Raw genomic sequence first — 17,853 nt, forward strand, 5'->3', positions numbered from 1 at the left:
GGACTACTCAGGTTCCATTTATCGTTGTTATCAGTCACTTTTAAGATCATCTAAGATAAGACAACTTTTGCATGACCTGAATTTTTGAACTGCACAAATGTTCGAACTGCAAAAAAATCTTTTTGAAACTGCACATTTTGTGTCTGCTTGCACATTAAAAAAAAAAAAAATCTCTCAGATGTTTACCTGAAAGGAAATCTGTGTCCAATAGCATTTACTCCCTTCCAAAGTACATGTGGATAAGACTCTATCCCTAGTACAGTCTGATGTTTGCATGTTAAAAGAAGGAAGCTAGCTCGCTAGCTCTGGAATGTACTCCCAAGTAAGGGCGCCTAAGGTTGCCCCTTTAAACCTAATCTATGCACAGGAACACATAAAAACACCCCTGCTGGATCAAATCCAAGGCCCATCTAGTCCAGCATCCTGTGGCCCAGCAGATGCCTCTGAGAAGCCCACAGGCAAGAGGTGAGGGCATGCCCTCTCTCCTGCTGTTGCTCCGCTGCAACTGGTATTTAGAGGCATCTTGCCTCTGAGGCTGGAGGTGGCCTATAGCCACCACCAGACTAGTAGCCATTAATAGACCTGTCCACCATGAATTTGTCCAATCCTCTTTTAAAGCCATTCAACCTAGTGGCCATCATCACATCCTGTGGCAGAGAGTTCTATAGGCTGATTATGTGTTATGTGAAAAAGTGCTTCCTTTTGTCGGTCCGGAATCTCCCGACCTGCAGTTTCACGGGAATCCACATTCGGGTGCATCAGCCAGCTGGCCCTGGCGATTTGTCAATTCTCCTCTTGACACTCTTAGCTGTATGTGCATCAAACTCTTCTTTAGCATTGCCTCCTTGCATTTCTTTTGCCAGAGTTTCTGTTCCTCCCTGTCCTCTTCATTTGGGCAGGACTTCCATTTTCTGAAGGAGGAAGTCCTTTTCCCTGGCTCTACTGGTTAGCCAGGCTGGCGTCCCCCTGGACTTGGTGGTGGTAGCTTTTCCCTCCTTTTCGGTCTCCCAGAGTTCAGGCGCAAACTTGCTCTCGTGTAAAGCCTGCATAGGCTCGCAGCCCTCGTCTTCCAAAGCCAGCCCATTGGTAACAAGCCTCGGGGCATCTGCCCGGCAAGTCTCTCGGGGGGCGGTGCCGCGCGCCCTGCGGTGTTTAGTTCCTTTGCATTCCGCCGCTCCGACTGTGGAGCGGCTGCGCCCGCCGTGAAGGGGTTAACTCAGGCCGGGAGCCGCGGCGGGGCCGGGCGACACAATGGACAGAATCAGAGCATGAATAATCCCGCAGCCACGCCCCCCCGTCCCCGCACACACCCCCCCGCGGGAGAAAGAGTTTGCACACACAAGTCTTCTCCCGCGGCAAAGTGGCTGCATTGGAGTTGCGGCGGCCGCGGGAGCAGCAGCAGCAGCCTGGTGGGAATCCCGGCGCAGGTTGATGTCTCCTCAGTTGATTAGGCAGCCCTGCCGCTCTCCGCCTTTGCTCCCTGCCTGGGCTCAGCAGCAGCAGCACCCCCAGCCCAACTTTCTTTTGCGCTCTGCTGCCGCCTGCTCCTCGGGGAGACCTTCTTCTTCTTCTTCTTCTCCCCTTTGATCCGAGGCCATGAGGAGTGCCCCGGAGGAGCACTAGCTGCTGCCCCCCCCCCATCATCTCCTCCTCTCCCCGCGCCGCCCGCAACCACCCCAACCCCCTCTGGCTCCTTCTTCTTCTTAATTGTTTGCAACAGCATCCGTGGCAATGGCTACTCCGGGTCGGATCCCTGGCGCGCCTCTGGTGCCTTGCCTTCTACTGGTGGCGGCGGCGGCGGGGGCTGCGGCGGCGGCGCCCTCCGGGTCCGGGCAGGCGGTCTCCTTCCACGCGGATGTGAACGGCCACAGCTTGCACCCGCCCTACTTCAACCTGGCCGAGGGCACCAGGATCTCCGCCACCGCGACCTGCGGCGAGGAAGACTCCGGCGCCAAGATCCCCAGACCCGTGGAGGATTTGTATTGCAAGCTCGTGGGCGGCCCGGTGGCCGGAGGAGACCCCAACCAGACCATCCAGGTACTGAGTGAACTCCGACCCATCATGCTTCTCGTGGGAACTGCCGCCTTCTAGTTCACACACACTATTATTTTTATTTTTATTTATTTCATGGCAGCGAGCGTACCCCCTTATGGCATGAAATGTGCGCCTGTTCCTTAGTGCAGTGCAATGCAGTGATTGCCAGGATTGTCAAGATTGCTGTGCACCGCGTGTGTTTAGAGAATATCTTGCTAAAAATCATTCCTGCAAACTGAGCCCAGATCCTTGTCCCTTTCACCAGGGAGCGCACAAGAAGCTTTGAATTCACCACCTCGACCTCCCCCCCCCCCCCCGCACTTCTCAGCCTTCTTCTCTTTTTTGTTATCTCCAAGTCTGCTGGCGGGTGGATTGATTCTCAGCTAATGGGACAGACACACAAAGCCGTGGGGGGTGGGGGCTGGGGTGTCATGCCAGTGTGTATTTGTGCCTGTTTGCACCCTTGGTGCGTGTTTGCTCTGCATTTTATCAAGTGGACTTTTGATGGAAACACTGGATTTAGTTCACTTTTTATCAGCTCCTACTGAATGGCAAAATGTCAGCTTCCTGTTTTCAGGGGAGTGAAATGAATCTATCTATCTATCTATCTATCTATAGCTCCCACCGTTATTCAATCTAGGGCAAATACAGCTGGCCATTAGCCAGGTGGTTACCTCACCGAGATGTGCACATCACCACTTTTTGAGCTGGTCATCTCTATTACCCCGCCATATGGTGTGGGAAATCTTGCCACACTTCCACACCTGGTTAGAAGTTCAGGGAAGGTTAGAAGTTCACCACTTGGCAGGTCAGTACAAACCAATTCAGGCTGAGCAAGTGGTGTACATAATCCAAATTACAATATAAAAGTATGCCACCTAATGGTGCAGCGGAGAAATGACTTAACTAGCAAGCCAGAGATTGCCTGTTCGACTCCCCGGAAACACCTATATTGGGCAGCAGCGATGCAGGAAGATGCTGAAAGGCATCATCTCACACTGTGTGAAAGGAGGCAATGGTAAACCCCTCTTGTATTCTATCAAAGAAAAAGTACAGGGCTCTGTGGTCGCCAGGAGTTGACATCGACTCAAGGGCACACTTTACCTTCAGTGTGCCATCAAGTCGATTTCAACTCCTGGTACCCACAGAGTCCTGCGGGGTTCCTTCTAATGTTGTTGACTACAACTCCCAGAATCTCCAGATGCAATGGCTTGGAGATTCTGGGAATTGTAGTTAACAACAACTGGGAATCCCTCTTAGAGGGAACACTGCAGCCCTGTGGTTGCCTTTGGTAGAATACAGGAGGGGTTTACCATTGCCATCTCCCACGCAACCTGAGATGATGCCTTTCAGAATCTTCCTACATCACTGCTGGCCGATATAGGTCTTTCCCATAGTCTGGGAAACGTACCAGTGAGGATTTGAACCAGCAACCTTCTGCTTGTTAGTCAAGCATTTCTGCGCTGCACCGCTTAAGATGACCCACCTTTACCTTTACAATATAAAATTTTTAAAAAACATGATTAAAAGCTTTCACAGTATAAAAGCAATACATAGAATAAAACAAAACAACTTCACAGAGTAAAACAATTAAACAGTTTAAAATTAGTTTTAATCAAAGGCCTGAGAAAACAGGTGTGTCTTAAGGGTCTTTTTAAAAGCAGTCAGAGGTGGAGAAACTCTTATTTTGATAGGGAGTGCATTCCAAAGCCCTGGGGTAGCCACAGAGAAGGCCCGGCCCCAAGACAAGCTGGAGACCTTCCCAGATAATAGGCACCACAAAGGAGGTGCTCTTTTAAGTACCCTGGACCCAAGCTGTTCAGGACTTTATAGGTGATAACCAGCACTTTGTTCACTTGGAAACATAGCAGCAGCCAATGCAGTTCTTTAAATATCAGTGTTATATGATCCCTCTGTGTTGTCCCAGAGACCAACCTGGATGCCACATTCTGTACTACCTACTGAGGCAGCCCCACTTGGTTGGAGTGCATTGCAGTAGTCAAGCCTGGAGGTTACATACAGCATATGTACTACTGTTTTAAGGTGATTTACCTCCAGAAATGGGTGTAGCTGATGTATCAGCTGAAGCGGGGGCTGGGCAGAAGCGAGCGCGCAGGGCATGCTGGTGAGACCCTTGGAGGCGGCTTTTCACTTCCCCCGGGGTCTCCTCGTGAGTAGCAGCAGCTACTCACGATAAGAAAAAACGGGTTTGCAGAGTGCTCTCTCCACAAACCCGGTTTTAGAGGAGAGGTACTTAGGCGGGTTAACTGCCGGGAGGCAACTGGGCTCGCCTGTGAGCCCGGTGGCTCCCACGATCAGCCAAAATCGGGCTAGGCTCCCCTAGCCCGATTTTGGCTGATTGTGGGAAGAGCCTCACAGTTTGACTGCCTTGTGTGCTCATTCACTCCCTCTGCTTTAAAATGCTGCTTGTATTTTCTCTTGTCGAGTTGCACTTATGTCTGTCTGCTTGCCAAAAATAAAGATCACGATGCAACCAAAAGTTACACTTTTTTTTAAAAGGCTTGTCTGTTTCAGTGAGAGAAGGTTAAAGCACTAGATTAATTTTTCCATTGAAATCAGTGGGATTTAGATGTACTTACTTTTGCTGGCATGAACCTAAATTGTTACTTTGGGCATACAAAAGAATCCCAGTGAATTTGTAATAAAATAATAGAAGAAAGTGGGGGGAAATGGGTTAGAAAAAAAATGGACAGACCCAGTTTGTAGCACTACTCACTTTACCAGTATTTACATAATACTTTCCTTAAGTGCTCTGTACATTTATGAACATCATCTCTTCTTTCAACCCCATAAGGTAGGCCAGCAGTATCCCCATATTAGAGAAGGGGGCAGAGGGACTGAGGCATATAGTGTATTGCCTAAAGCTGAGTTCAAATCCCCATTCAGCCATAATACTTACTGGGTGACTCTGGGCTACTCACTTCTCTCTCTCTCAGCCTAACCTACTTCACAGGGTTGTTGTGAGGAGAAACTTAAGTATGTAGTACACCGCTCTGGGCTCCTTGGAGGATGAGCAGCATATAAAATAATAATAATAATGCCATCCAGTGAATTAATAGCTTGCATGATATTTGAACCAGACCCCTGAGAAATGAGCGAAGAGGAACCTTTTAAAGTGGCAATTATCTTGTATTTAGCAAGAGGAAAACAACTGTCCCTGTTCAACAACAGCACAGAATCCCTCCAGTGGTGGTTGCTCGTGTCTACCTTGTGTTTCTTTTTAGATTGTGAGCCTTTTTGCAACTGGGAACCATTTTATTTATTTACCTATGTACACCGCTTTGAGCACTTTTGTTGAAAAGTGGTATATAAAACATTTCTTGTAGTAGATACCCCAGATCACAGCACACTTTTTGAGCCAGTCCATTATGCTACTCGCATAGCCATTCTGAAAGCACCCAGTATTGAAAGGGAAAAGTGTCTTGGAGTGACGCAGAACTCATTCATGCCTTTCCAAGCTTTTATTTTCCTTCTTTCCCAGAAATGGGAACTGTAGTTTAACTAGTGTGTTTCCCCTGGAACTACAAGAAAGAGATAAATAGGGAAGATAACTTGGGAGACAAAAGATGAATAGACAGTGACTGTTTTTTTTGTGTGTGATTCTCTTTTGCACACACTTTGACTGTTAAGAGACTTCTTCCAGTTTTCCTGAAACAGGACCTTCTCTGATAAGAAGATGCACATCCAGCAGCTGCAGAGCCTCACCTTAGATTTGTAACTATTACCCACTCATAATTTAATGCCTTAAAAATAATGGTGCAGGAACTTGAAGGAATGTGGGTGGGAGAGAAGGGTGTGTTAAGGATAAACAATTATTACAGACTTATGTCAAAGTAAATGTCTACTTAAACTGGGAGCTGACTGAGAGGCCACATGTGCCTGAGGCCAAGAATTTCCTAGGAATGCAGATGGCAAAAGTGTACTGCTGTTCCAAGTGACTTGTGCTGGGCAGAGTACTTAACAGCCATGGACATCTGGGATGGAAGGGAGACCCGTTAAAAGGAGGGGGGTGTTAAAGGGTTGGCGGGGTGGAGTGGGAGCAAGCAAATGAGCTTTGACTCCCAGGACTGTTGTAAATCCCATGGGGGCAACCAGAGTGGTTGGGAAACAAATGGAATCTGAAACCTCCCTCAGTGTGAGTGAAAAGCCAAAGACAAACCTAAGCAGCAGGAACCTGTTGGTTTCTGCTGGGCAAGGAAGAAGTTAAGATTCCATAATGAAAGATCTGGAAGGATTGGCTATATTCACAATTAAAGACATTTGACACCAACCAGTGAAAAGTTGCCATGGTAAAAACCACTTTGGGTTTGTTCTGTTGTTTTTATGATTGGATTTGAAGGCAGGCTCACATACTCTGAATTTCTTAGGCTTTAGCTGCTTGGAGTCTTCAGTTAATAATCAACCTAGGTGTTGGTTTGGACATTCATGTGGAATATATTTATTTAGATTTATATCCCAGCCTTTATTCAAGGAGCTCAGGGTAGCACAAGTGGTTTTCTGTCCACCCCTTTCTGTTCTCACAGCAACCCTGTGAAGTAGGTTTTGTTGAGGGAGTGACTGGTTCAAGGTCTTTCAGTGAGTTTCACGGCTAAGCAGAGATTCAAAGCTAAGTCTCTGGTCTGATTAATGCATTAGCTGTTTCGGTGTGTGCTTAGAAATGTAAAAAGTGTGAATGTGGCAAATGCATGTTTTCAGTCACATATTGAATGTTCAGGGTGCTGGGACTGCTGTGAGATCATATACTGGAGATCGTATGCTCTGGTTAACATAGGCTTATTATTATTATTATTACATTTATATCCCACACTTCCTCCAAGGAGCCCAGAGCAGTGTACTACATACTTGAGTTTCTCTTTCACAACAACCCTGTGAAGTAGGTTAGGCTGAGAGAGAAGTGACTGGCCCAGAGTCACCCAGCTAGTTTCATGGCTAAATGGGGATTTGAACTTGGGTCTCCCCGGTCCTAGTCCAGAACTCTAACCATTACACCACGCTGGCTCGTTTGCTGACTGATGTGTAATATAGCTGAAAGTTGGAGAGTTGGTTCAGCTATAATGCCAACCATGGTTTAAGAGCATGAGCTTGCCTGAACCCTTAGGCTCACACGCTCTCCCTCCCTCTCTCCCCTCTTGCATGCAGTGATTGCCTGCCTCCTTTCCTGATTTGAGGAAAACCCTAGTTAGCTGTTTTGTTTAATCCAGAAAAATATTGGGCGATGCTAACGATCATTTTAATGTCCGCTTACCAGCAGATTCTATATCACCAAGTTGCATGCACTCCTGTGGAGTGTGTTGTGTAATCTCAGGATTTTCCCTCTGATTCCAGGTCCGTGCTGTGACTGGCCGACATTTAACTAGGATTGTTAGTCTTAAATCTGAACTCAGTTAGTCAATCCTGCTTAAATTCCAGGTTTTCACAGCACCGATCTGGGATAAAAAAAATGTCTTAGTTCACACAACATGTTCTGCGAGAGCGTGCAGGGCTCAGCAATCTGGTGGGTACACTGCCTTGCAATGTATGTGTTAGGCGGTTATGAATGAACGAATGAATGAATGAATATGTTGGTAAGGGGACATTAATATTATCATGCAAACTGACCCGTTAATTTTGTTTGCTCTGCAAACCAGGATGAAATAGTAGTGATTTCTGATTTTGGTTTGCAGGGCAAGTGTGGACTATAGTTTGCCAGTTTGGACAAAAAGGCTACCTGTGGTTTGACTCAAACAAGAAAAGGAGGCAGGCAGGTACAGAGCCGGCTGAATGGTGGTCTGAGTATGGCCCTGCCCGGCAGCGCCTCTAGCGATGTCCTGTGCTTGTGATGTCATGTGCACGGGGCGTGGCTTGGGCTCCAGAAGAGCCCCGAGAGAACTCCCCCTGCCCATGCCCGGACTCTGGAGAGCCCCGAGTGAGCTCTCCGCTGTCCTTTTCAGGCAGCGTTTGCTGCCTGACAGCATTTATTTCCCTTTCAAGCATCAAACACTGCCTGAAATGCCAGGGGAGAGCTTGCTCTGGCTTTCTGGAGCTTGAGGCCACGCCCCCATGTCTGACATCATGTGCACGGAGGCATGGCCTCGAGTTCTGGAGAGCCCAAGCAAGCTCTCTTCTGTCATTTCAGGCAATGCTTGCTGCCTGAAAGCATCTATTTCCCTTCCTCTCCCTCACTGGAGGGTAAAGGTAAAGTGTGCTGCCAAGTCGGTGTCAACTCCTGGCGACCACAGAGCCCTGTCGTTGTCTTTGGTAGAAAACAGGAGGGGTTTATCATTGCCGCCTCCTGCGCAGTATGAGATGATGCCTTTCAGCATCTTCCTATATTGCTGCTGCCCGATATAGGTGTTTCCCATAGTGGGAAACATACCAGCGAGGATTTGAACCGGCAACCTCTGGTTTGGTTGTCAAGCCATTTCCCCGCTGCACTATTAGGTGGGAAAGAAAGGGAAATAAAGGCTGTCAGGCAGGAAACGCTGCCTGAAAAGGACAGGGGAGAGCTTGCTCGGGGCTCTCTGCAGCCCGAGCCACGCCCCCTGTGGGCCTCGGTGGCCCTTTTCATTGGCGGCACTGGTTCTTTCAACTTGTTCGCAAAATGTTGGGTCCGCCCCTGGAGACAGGTAGTATATGAGGAAGAGGAGGAAGTATGCAAGCATGAGGATCCAACAGGGTTCACATGCATAATGCCAGACCATCGTTTGGCATTACATCTTAACCTCTCCACTGAGTATTAAAGCAGGAATATAGTCTCAATTTTTAAAAACAGTAAAATATCTTGCAGTGGATGCTTCTAGAGTAGGGTCTTCTCCTTTCTGAGATGCCTTAGTCCATAATAGAGAGGAGTGCTTCCTCATGAGAAAGAAGTTCACAGGAGAGCCACCATTTCATTTTGCTGAATAAAATCTTCTTTGAAGGGAGGACCAGAAGTTGGAAGTGTGCTACTCCATGTAAAGAAAGGGCACTAAACTGCACAGAAGCAAGTCAAACCTTCCAGAATATCTCTTGCTGAGATGTCACTAATACTATTTGTGCTGTTTGTTAGCCAAATGTGATGGGGAAACAACAAACTAAATAGCAAGAGGCATCTTCCAGTCCAGCAGCAGCAGGCAAGTCTAGAAGAGGAGCAGCCACCTGTAGAGTTGCTTTCTGGGGACCGCTTCCATTCAGGAAAGTGAGCTATGAGAGACACAGTCTTATTGTAGGATAATTTTGCTTGCTGGGGATGGAGAGGAGACAGTGATGTTGCCCTTTACAACTGTTTCTTGGCCAATATTTCCTGTGAAAACACCTAGATGGCAACATGCTTTAAGGCTATCAGTGGAGAATAGGCAACTTTGGGACAGTTTCTGGTTACTGATTTGAGCCTCTTGGGCTTTTATTCAGGCAGCTAGAGCCCGAAGGGAAGGGCTGGGGCCTTCTTTCCCTGGGCTCTTGGAAAGGTTTTATTCTGGGCCCAGAGAGTGACTGTATGCCAGCTGGCACCTCTCCTTGGCCCCTTTCTGCCAACCCTTCCCTGTGAGAAAAGTATTTGGGTACTCAGCTGCTGATCAAATGCTTTTGCATTCTGGATGCATGGTCATGTTAGTCTGATGCATCCAATGGGCTTTTCCCACTGAAAGCTCATACCGTAGTTATGTCCAGTAATCTTCAATGGGGCTGCAAAACTCATTAGTATTGCTTTTGTGTTGAGTGGTACTCTCTGGACTCCAGGCCTGTTTTGATAGGTGGTTTTAACGACTTCCCTGCTGCTAAACCTCTTTCTGGAGTCTGGGCACCCTCTGCTGTGTTCTGCATGATTTCTGCCAACCCTCAGCCACTGTAAAACCCTGTACAGTTCAGAGCAAAAGTGTGCCTTGTGCTGTCGACGTAAGCAGTAAGCCTGTTCAGAGTGAGGGACTGTGGGACAATGACGGGCCTACTGGCTGCCCTAGTCCTCTTCCATGTTTGCCAAATCGTGATTTGTAGGAGATTAGTGCCTGACCCGAATACTGCAGTGCTGTTATATAAGGTGGGCATTGCTTATTGGCAGTGCTCTTCAGTTAAAGTAATGAGGAATCTGACAACCAAGGTGAGAAATGTTTGGCTTTGTGCTTTTGTTAGCAATGTTAAGCGTTTGAAACTGGGATGGAAAAAACCCAGGTACTAGATGTCAGGGTGCCTGAAATGTTGAAGCAGATACCTTGATTGATTGATTGATCAATTTTTTTATACTGCCTGTCATAAGACATCCCAAGGCAGTTTACAAAAGTTAAAATACAATAAAACTCCATAAAAATCACATTTTAAACCTTAAAATCAGTTAAACAGTAAAAACCATAAAACACACACACAAAAAAACACCCCCAAACCAGCAACCAGCCATAAAAAAGACAAACAGATGCAGGAAAGCTGAGAGACCCAGCAGCCCCTAAGCGGTAAAAGCCTGAACAAATAAAAAGGACTTTCGTTGTTTTTTAAAAGCAGCTGCAGATGTCGAAGAGCAGATATTCACTGGGAGAGCATTCCAAAGCTTTGGGGCGACAACAGAGAAGGCCCTGTCCCATGTGCACAACAGTTTAGCCTGAAGGTTGGCACACAGAGCAAAGGCCCCTCTGACAACCTTGTCGGGTGGGCAGAAACCCTTGGGAGCAGGTAGTCCTTCAGATTAGGGATCTGCATGGAACTGGCGCAGGGAAGTTTGGAGGTGGGTGTTGTCTTTAAGGGTGGGGGAGGGTGCACTTACCCCTCCCTCCGCTTACCCCCTGCTGATGCTTGGTTTTCAGAAGGTCTGTTGGGGTGGCAGCATGCCTCCCTGCTACCCCATTGCCCCCTTGACCAGAAGTAACCGGAAGTACCCACCAGTCAGTTGAACCAGTTCGGAGGCCCATAAAGGGCCTCCGAACTGGTTCTGAACAAATCCCTACTTCAGGTATCCAGGACACAAACCATTAAGGGCTTTAATGGTAATAACCAGCACCATGAATTGGATCTGGAAACAAATTGGCAGCCAGTGCAGCTCTTTCAAAAAAATATTTTCAGAATCTTTCAAAATATACTCCAAGCGAGCAGTTCCAGAAAGGACCCTGGCAGCTGCATTCTGCACCAACTAAAGTTTCCAGATATTCTTCAAGAGCAGCCCCACGTAAAGCGCATTGCAACAATCCACCTGCGATGTGACTAAGGCGTGAGTAACTGTGGCCAGATCTGCCTTATCGAGAAAGGGACACAGCTAGAACACTAGCCAAAGCTGTGCAAAGGCACCCCTGGCCACCGCCTCCACCTGAGCATCAAAAATAGATCCGGGTCCAGCAACACCCCCAAGCTTCACACTTGCTCTTTCCAGGAGAGTATAACCCCATCCAGAGCTGGTTGAATCATCCTACAGGTGAAACTCGGAAAATTAGAATATCGTGCAAAAGTCTATGGTTGATGGTATCGAATGCTGCTGAGAGGTCCAGCAGAACCAATAGGGATGCACTCCCCCTGTCTAGTTCCCAGTGTAGGTCATTCACCAGGGCAACCAAGCCAGTTTCAGTCCCATGGCAAAAGCCAGATTGAAAATGATCTAGATCAGGGATCCTCAGTGTTGGGTCCCCAGCTGTTATTGGACTTCAACTCCCATAATCCCCAGCCCCAGTGGCCTTTGGTTGGGGATTATGGGAGTTGAAGTCCAATAACATCTGGGGGCCCAACGTTGAGGATCCCTGATCTAGCTAATCCATATCATCCAAGACCCTTTGCAGCTGCCCAGACATCACACGCTCTATCACCTTGCCTAAAAAAGGAAGATTTAAAACAGGCTGATAGTTACCAAGGTTGGTGGAATCAAAGGAGGGCTTTTTAAAATAGTGGTCTTACCATTGCTTGCTTGAGGCTTGATGGCATCTTACCCTCCCTTAATTGAAGCTTTAATAATTGGCTTCAGCCACCTACTTGTTCCTTCCCTGGCAGATTTTACTAGCCATGAAGGTCAAGGGTCCAGAGCAGCGTTCCCTCTAACAGGGCATCCCAGATGATGTTGGCTACAACTCCCAGCATCCCCATCTATGATGGCCTTTGGCTGGGAATTATGGGAGTTATAGTCAACAACATCTGGGAATCCCTGTTAGAAGGAACACTGGTCCAGAGTGCATGCTGTTGCCTGCACACTGCCTAGGATCTGGTCTACTTCCTCGGGCTGCTCTGACTGATGACCCTGCTGGTGATAGCCACAGTATAGCCTATATTGAGGGTGGGAAGCATCTGACCACGCACAGATGGTTCTGTGAACTGGACCACATCCCAAGCATTGCACTTGTACTTGATATCTAAAATTGCTGCCAACACTCTGAGGCTGAATTTGTAAAAGAGCTTTACTCATTGTTTTTTTGAACTGGGTGTTTTTATGTCTTTTAAAAGTTGTTGTACACCGCCCAGAGCCTCTGGATAGGGCGGTTTATAAATGAAATAAGTAAATAAATAAAATAAAATAATAGATTAAATGTAGGAGCAACTTGAAGTTTGGCTTTCCTGGAAATCCATCTTTTAATGTTGAGTTTCAGTAGGGACTCATTACCCTTGAACATGTAGCTTTGTATTTTGTCATTGAAACTTTAGCAAACCTATGGTTTTGCCAGCCTAATGCTTTAATGTTTAAGAACTCGGAACCTGAGGGCTCTTTATCAAGCCAAATAAACATACCCCAAGAAGAAAAACCACAGGGTTCTGTGGTCGCCAGGAGTCGACACTGACGACACTGACTCAACGGCACACTTTACTTTAAGAAGTAAATGAACCCAGTGTGTGTGAGTGTGACCTTTTTCTTTTAAAGAGGTACAGATCCCCATCCCTTGGATGCTAAAGGAGTGACCAGTAGCTGAAGAGACGTTTGTTACACGTTAAAGACTGTGTGTGTGACAGACAACAATTGTCTTAAGAGTGATGCTACTGTCTCAGGTTATCTGATTTATAGCCAACTACAGAAAACCCTCACAAGAGGCTTAAGTAAAGCATCCAGGTCCTCCTGACAGCTCTTTGTTCCTCTATGTGGCTGATTCATGTCCTTTCAAATGCAGCCTTGTCTCCTTTTTTTAAAAAATGTGGCCTTTCTGAGGTTCTACCGGCAAACTTCCAATTAAACAAACTTTGGCTCCATAGGCTCTGAATTGGATTGTGGTTGGGACCCCCTCCCTGTTCTTCTGTATGGCTTTGATACGGCAGTCTCTTTGATCTAAACCTTGCTTCCTTAGTCTTTGTCTCTGGCCAATCTGAAAGCTTTAGTAAAATCCTTTTGTGGCCCTTTGCTTCTCAGAACTGCAGGCAGCACCTAAAAGAAAAATGAGAGAAGGTATTAGTTGAAAGGTCACAGTTGTTAATTCGTTCTCTTCAAGGGTTTCAGCAGTCAGCACTCCTTCATGACTAAATCCTTGACGGAGGTGTGGCCCAAAGGAGCGGAGGAGAAGTGTTCCATTTCAGTAGACTGAAGTGACAGTAATGAACTCTTGAATCTATATTTCTAGAACTCTCCATGTTTCGCCAATTAAACTAGCTCTAACCCTTTCACCTGCTCCGTCTCATATATCATTCTTGGACAAAACACAGCTATAGGCCAGAAGACTTTAGAGAAGAACCCCTGGAAGTTAGTCTTTACCGAAGAGAACAGGCCATTAGAATAGACGTTCGTGAGGATGTTAAAATGGTCATGGGATTGATGGAGTTTCATGTTGATCATGCTTTCTGCAGATTTCCCCTTCTCTTTCATCTTCTGTCCAGTAGAGAATGATAAAAGCACCAAGTTCTTAAGGACACCTTTTAGACATTAGTAAGTATTGGAACTCTTTAAAAAATCAGTCATCTTGCAACATCCATGCAAAGTCCATATTACTTTCTCTTTGCAAATAGAAATAAGAGGTTGAAATAAACTTGCATTGGCTTGTTTTATTTGGCTTCTGTCCTTGTTTTTATTTTATTTTTTATTCTTGTTCTAGTAGGATGATTTTAGCATTAACAGTGGAGTTCAATAATCCTTGTGAACAGTGTTCCCTCTAAGGCATGTGTGCGCGCTCACATTTTTTAATGTCTTCTCAGTTAATTTTAGACTCTGCTCAGGTTGAATCAGGAAGGCCCCACTCTGAAGGCATGTGCACACATACTGCCTTGATACTGCCACCCAGAACAAAACTCATTCCGCACACAGAAGAAAAAAGTTAGAGAGAGCATTGCTTGTGAAGGGAGCTCAATATTTAATAGCAAATGTTGAAATGCGAACTTCAGGTCCTCTTTCATGGATGGGGTGCATTGTATTGTACCCACAGAATATACACTGCTTGGGACTAGGCTGCCTGTCGGGTTGCATTCACCATATGAATTTGCCCGGCCCCTCTGATTGTCACTATAGGCTAGGGTTGCCATATTCTGGCTTTCTGAATCTGGGTGCCTATTTTGCATATTATGTAAATTGGCTTGAAAATAATTTTTGAGCAGAATAGTGACTGCACATTTATCTCCATAACTCCACTTCTACAAGGGCTAGAGCTTAGCTTTTTTTTTTTAAAAAAATTGAAAGCTGGAATCTGGGCGAATCTGGGTGGGCTAAGCAATCTAGGTGAGATGCTTAAAAACTGGGTAAAATCTGGAATTCTGGGGGGCATGGCAGTTCTACTAGAAGCCCTACTCTTGGCCCCACTGCTGATGCATGTCCAGTTGGCAGGGACTGGGGACAGGGCCTTTTCAGTAATGGCTTCCTGTCTTTGGCGTCCCCTACCAAAGGTGCTTCGTCAGTCTCCCTCTTTGAGGAATTTTAAAAATAATTTGAAAACTCTCCTTTTTCAAGAAGTATTTAAATACTTCTTTGAATCAGATTGCCAGTTTTAGTCCTGTCTGATACTGCCTGCCACACTGTCTTACTGTTTGTCTGCTTTTGTCTGTTTTTATGTTGTTGTTACGAAGAATATTTATATACTGCTTTTCAACAAAAGCTCCCAAAGTGGTTTACACAGAGAGAGAGAGAGAGAGAGAGAGAGAGAGAGAGAGAGAGAGAGAGAGAGAGAGATGACACACACGACCCTGACCCTGGGATGAAGGGCATGCTTGCGCCCTTAATCTCGGCTAAAGGCCGGGGTAAAAAGTAGGGTTAGGCGTGTGGTCAGCACCGGGATTCGCACAGATTCTTGCGCTGCACATGAACAGCCAAACCCAGACTGAGCTCCCCTAGCCTTGGGTAGGCTGCTCATGTGAATAGGCTTTATATCTATTCTTGGTAAGACTGTGTGTGTGTGTGTGTGTGTGTGTGTGTGTGTGTGTGTGTGTGTGTATGTGTGTATGCACGTGCACACGCACACACACTTTTTGAATTTAGAAAAGGCTGGTGGCCTAATTTTGCAGAGGGGAATTTTGTTGTTATAAGGAAAAGTTACTTTTGTCATCAACATGCTCCCTGATTTTTCTGTATTGAAAAAACTCAATTAAAAATTCCTTTTTCTCTCTTGCCTTCTCTCACTTCCTGCCAGAGTGGTTGGGACTTCTGATATCAAAGTATCAAGGAGATTTTGTGTGTGTGATGGGAAGGTGTCAGTTCACTGACTGTCTGCTGGCAACAGCCAACATGGGCCCACTGTCTGTTGTGTGTCGGTTGGTAGGTACCCAATCCATCCCTAGTGAGTGCTTGTAGGGCCCCTTGATTTCAGTGGAATAGTTAAGCAGAATTCCAACCAGAGTCAGCATATGGACTGCATACAGGCAGTTTTGCCTTACGTTGTGTACCACTGTGCTGGAGGCTGGTAATGTATGCCTAATAATGGAGGTTGTGATGGTAGAATCAGTACTTTAAACCACCACCGCCCACCCCGCATGATTGAACAATGCTTCTCATTTTGCACAATTCCTTTTCATTTGAGAAGTTGACCCTCATGCTTTTTTTTACTACTGGTGTGGCACATTGTTCTGTCTGTTTTGTCTCCTTGCATGCAGATCCTGCTAGAATGAATTGGCAGGAACCAGCACAGTTGGCACTTGGCTAATGGGTGTTGGGCTGCTGATATGCCATTGTGACAGCAAGCTGATCACTCACAAAAGTGCTATATGGACAGAACAAATGCACAAAGCACTTTGTGTGTTAAAAGGGCAATAGTAGCAATACTAGGGAAGTATTTGGGAAGAGCAGAAGGTTTCAAGTTCCCTCCCTGGCTTCTCAAAGATAGGGCTGAGACAGATTCCTGCCTGCAACCTTGGAGAAGCTGCTGCCAGTCTGTGAAGACAATACTGAGCTAGATAGAGCAATGGTCTGACTCAGTATATGGCAGTACCCACCAGTGGAGTACTATGCGGTACTGGGGATTACCAGTGTAGTTGTGTCTTTTAATTGGGACTTCTTGGCAGTCTTGCTTACTATTATTATTATTATTATTATTATTATTATTAACATTTATATCCCGCTCTTCCTCCAAGGAGCCCAAGAGCGGTGTACTACATACTTAAGTTTCTCCTCACAACAACCCTGTGAAGTAGGTTAGGCTGAGAGAGAAGTGACTGGCCCAGAGTCACCCAGCAAGTCTCATGGCTGAATGGGGATTTGAACTTGGGTCTCCCCGGTCCTAGTCTAGCACTCTAACCACTACACCACGCTGGCTCTCATATGGAATATGGAAACCAGTCATGTTTATTACCCAAAGTTTCATCCTTCCCCTATGGCTAGTGGCCTGGGGAGCTTCTTATAAGTGATGAGTGACTCAGCCTTGATTCACTGTTTCGGAATGCCTTGTCCTTTATCTGTAGTGTAAAATGGAGCTGTGTTGCCAATAGTATTTGCATAAATTAGGGGGTCTTGGAAAGCAAGAAATGTTTTGTCTACCTGTTTCCTTAGATCTAACTTGCTTCCTCCTGAGCCTATACTTTTCAAATATTTCAACACTTCCTTTTGTTTAAATGAGGGGAAAGGATTAAATTTTTAAGTCCTTGAGAGGAAGCTCTTCTATTCAAACCTGTTTGTTATCTCAGTTTGTTCTGATAGCAGTGGTATCAAATTCCTTGAGCCCCTTTGTAACTTCCATACCATTTCAATAGTTCTTTCAGGTCTGCTGCAAGCCCTTCTAGGTTTCCCTTGTCTTTTTCTAAGAAAACCTATTATTGTAATTTAATTGGTGGTTGTAATTTTTGCAGTTTGTTTAGATCTACAAGTTAGATCTGTTGTTTCAGGGTGGAGATTTTGTTTTGTGGGGGGCCATATAGTTCTGATTTTTCTTACTTATGGGGAAACAAATACACCACTGTGCCCAAAATTGCCCAAACATTTGCCTTATTTGGAGGCATCTTTTAGAATTCATATTCAGTAATATTGTAGGGAATAGCATATTCTAAATAAACAAGTGCAGGCATTACATTCTAACTTGCATTCTGTTCATTTGCAGAATTGCTATTTTTCCTAAAGTTTAAGTAGAATTAATGGAGCCTGTTTTCTGCTTCTTTTAACATGGTGACTCGTGTTGTGAATTTGGTTTGTATCTGACTGTTAGCGCATGGGTTACAATGTGATTTGAGTGGCTGTCATCTTGAAGCAAGATGGTGGATTGGCAAAAAACATACACCCATTGGGGTCTCCTGGGACCCTCTCCTGTGTCCCGTGAACTTGGTTTGTATAGGACATTGAATGCCTGAAGGTAATTAGAAGGATATGCGTGTGTGTGCACGCATACACACACACACTCTCTCTCTCTCTCTCTTATATGGTGATCTCATAAACATTATTCCCTTTGGAAAAATAGGCCAAAATAGTCACTGTTACTTTTTGTATGCTAGCTTTTAAAAATATATGCAAAATAAAATGCCGCTTACCTCTTGTTTAGGAGAAGCTAAAATAAC

The 17,853-nt window shown here is 45.8% G+C and overlaps 1 protein-coding gene across 6 annotated transcripts in view; it reads left to right on the forward strand.

Moving 5' to 3' along the window:
• The window catches only part of LAMA5 (laminin subunit alpha 5), a 362,437-nt gene that overhangs the window by 60,926 nt on the left and 283,658 nt on the right, over positions 1-17,853 (forward strand). For 2 of the 6 annotated variants that reach the window (XM_053245479.1, XM_053245480.1), the window contains exon 1: positions 1,377-2,037. The exons of the other annotated variants lie outside the window; for them this stretch is intronic. In XM_053245479.1, coding sequence (XP_053101454.1) covers positions 1,732-2,037 — 306 coding nt within the window. In that variant the 5' untranslated portion in view covers positions 1,377-1,731. Of the gene's footprint in view, positions 1-1,376; positions 2,038-17,853 lie in introns of those variants that run through there. 6 annotated transcript variants of the gene reach the window in all.

The sequence above is a fragment of the Hemicordylus capensis genome, chromosome 4, assembly GCF_027244095.1.
Source record: "Hemicordylus capensis ecotype Gifberg chromosome 4, rHemCap1.1.pri, whole genome shotgun sequence".
NCBI classification, from domain to species: Eukaryota; Metazoa; Chordata; class Lepidosauria; order Squamata; family Cordylidae; genus Hemicordylus; species Hemicordylus capensis.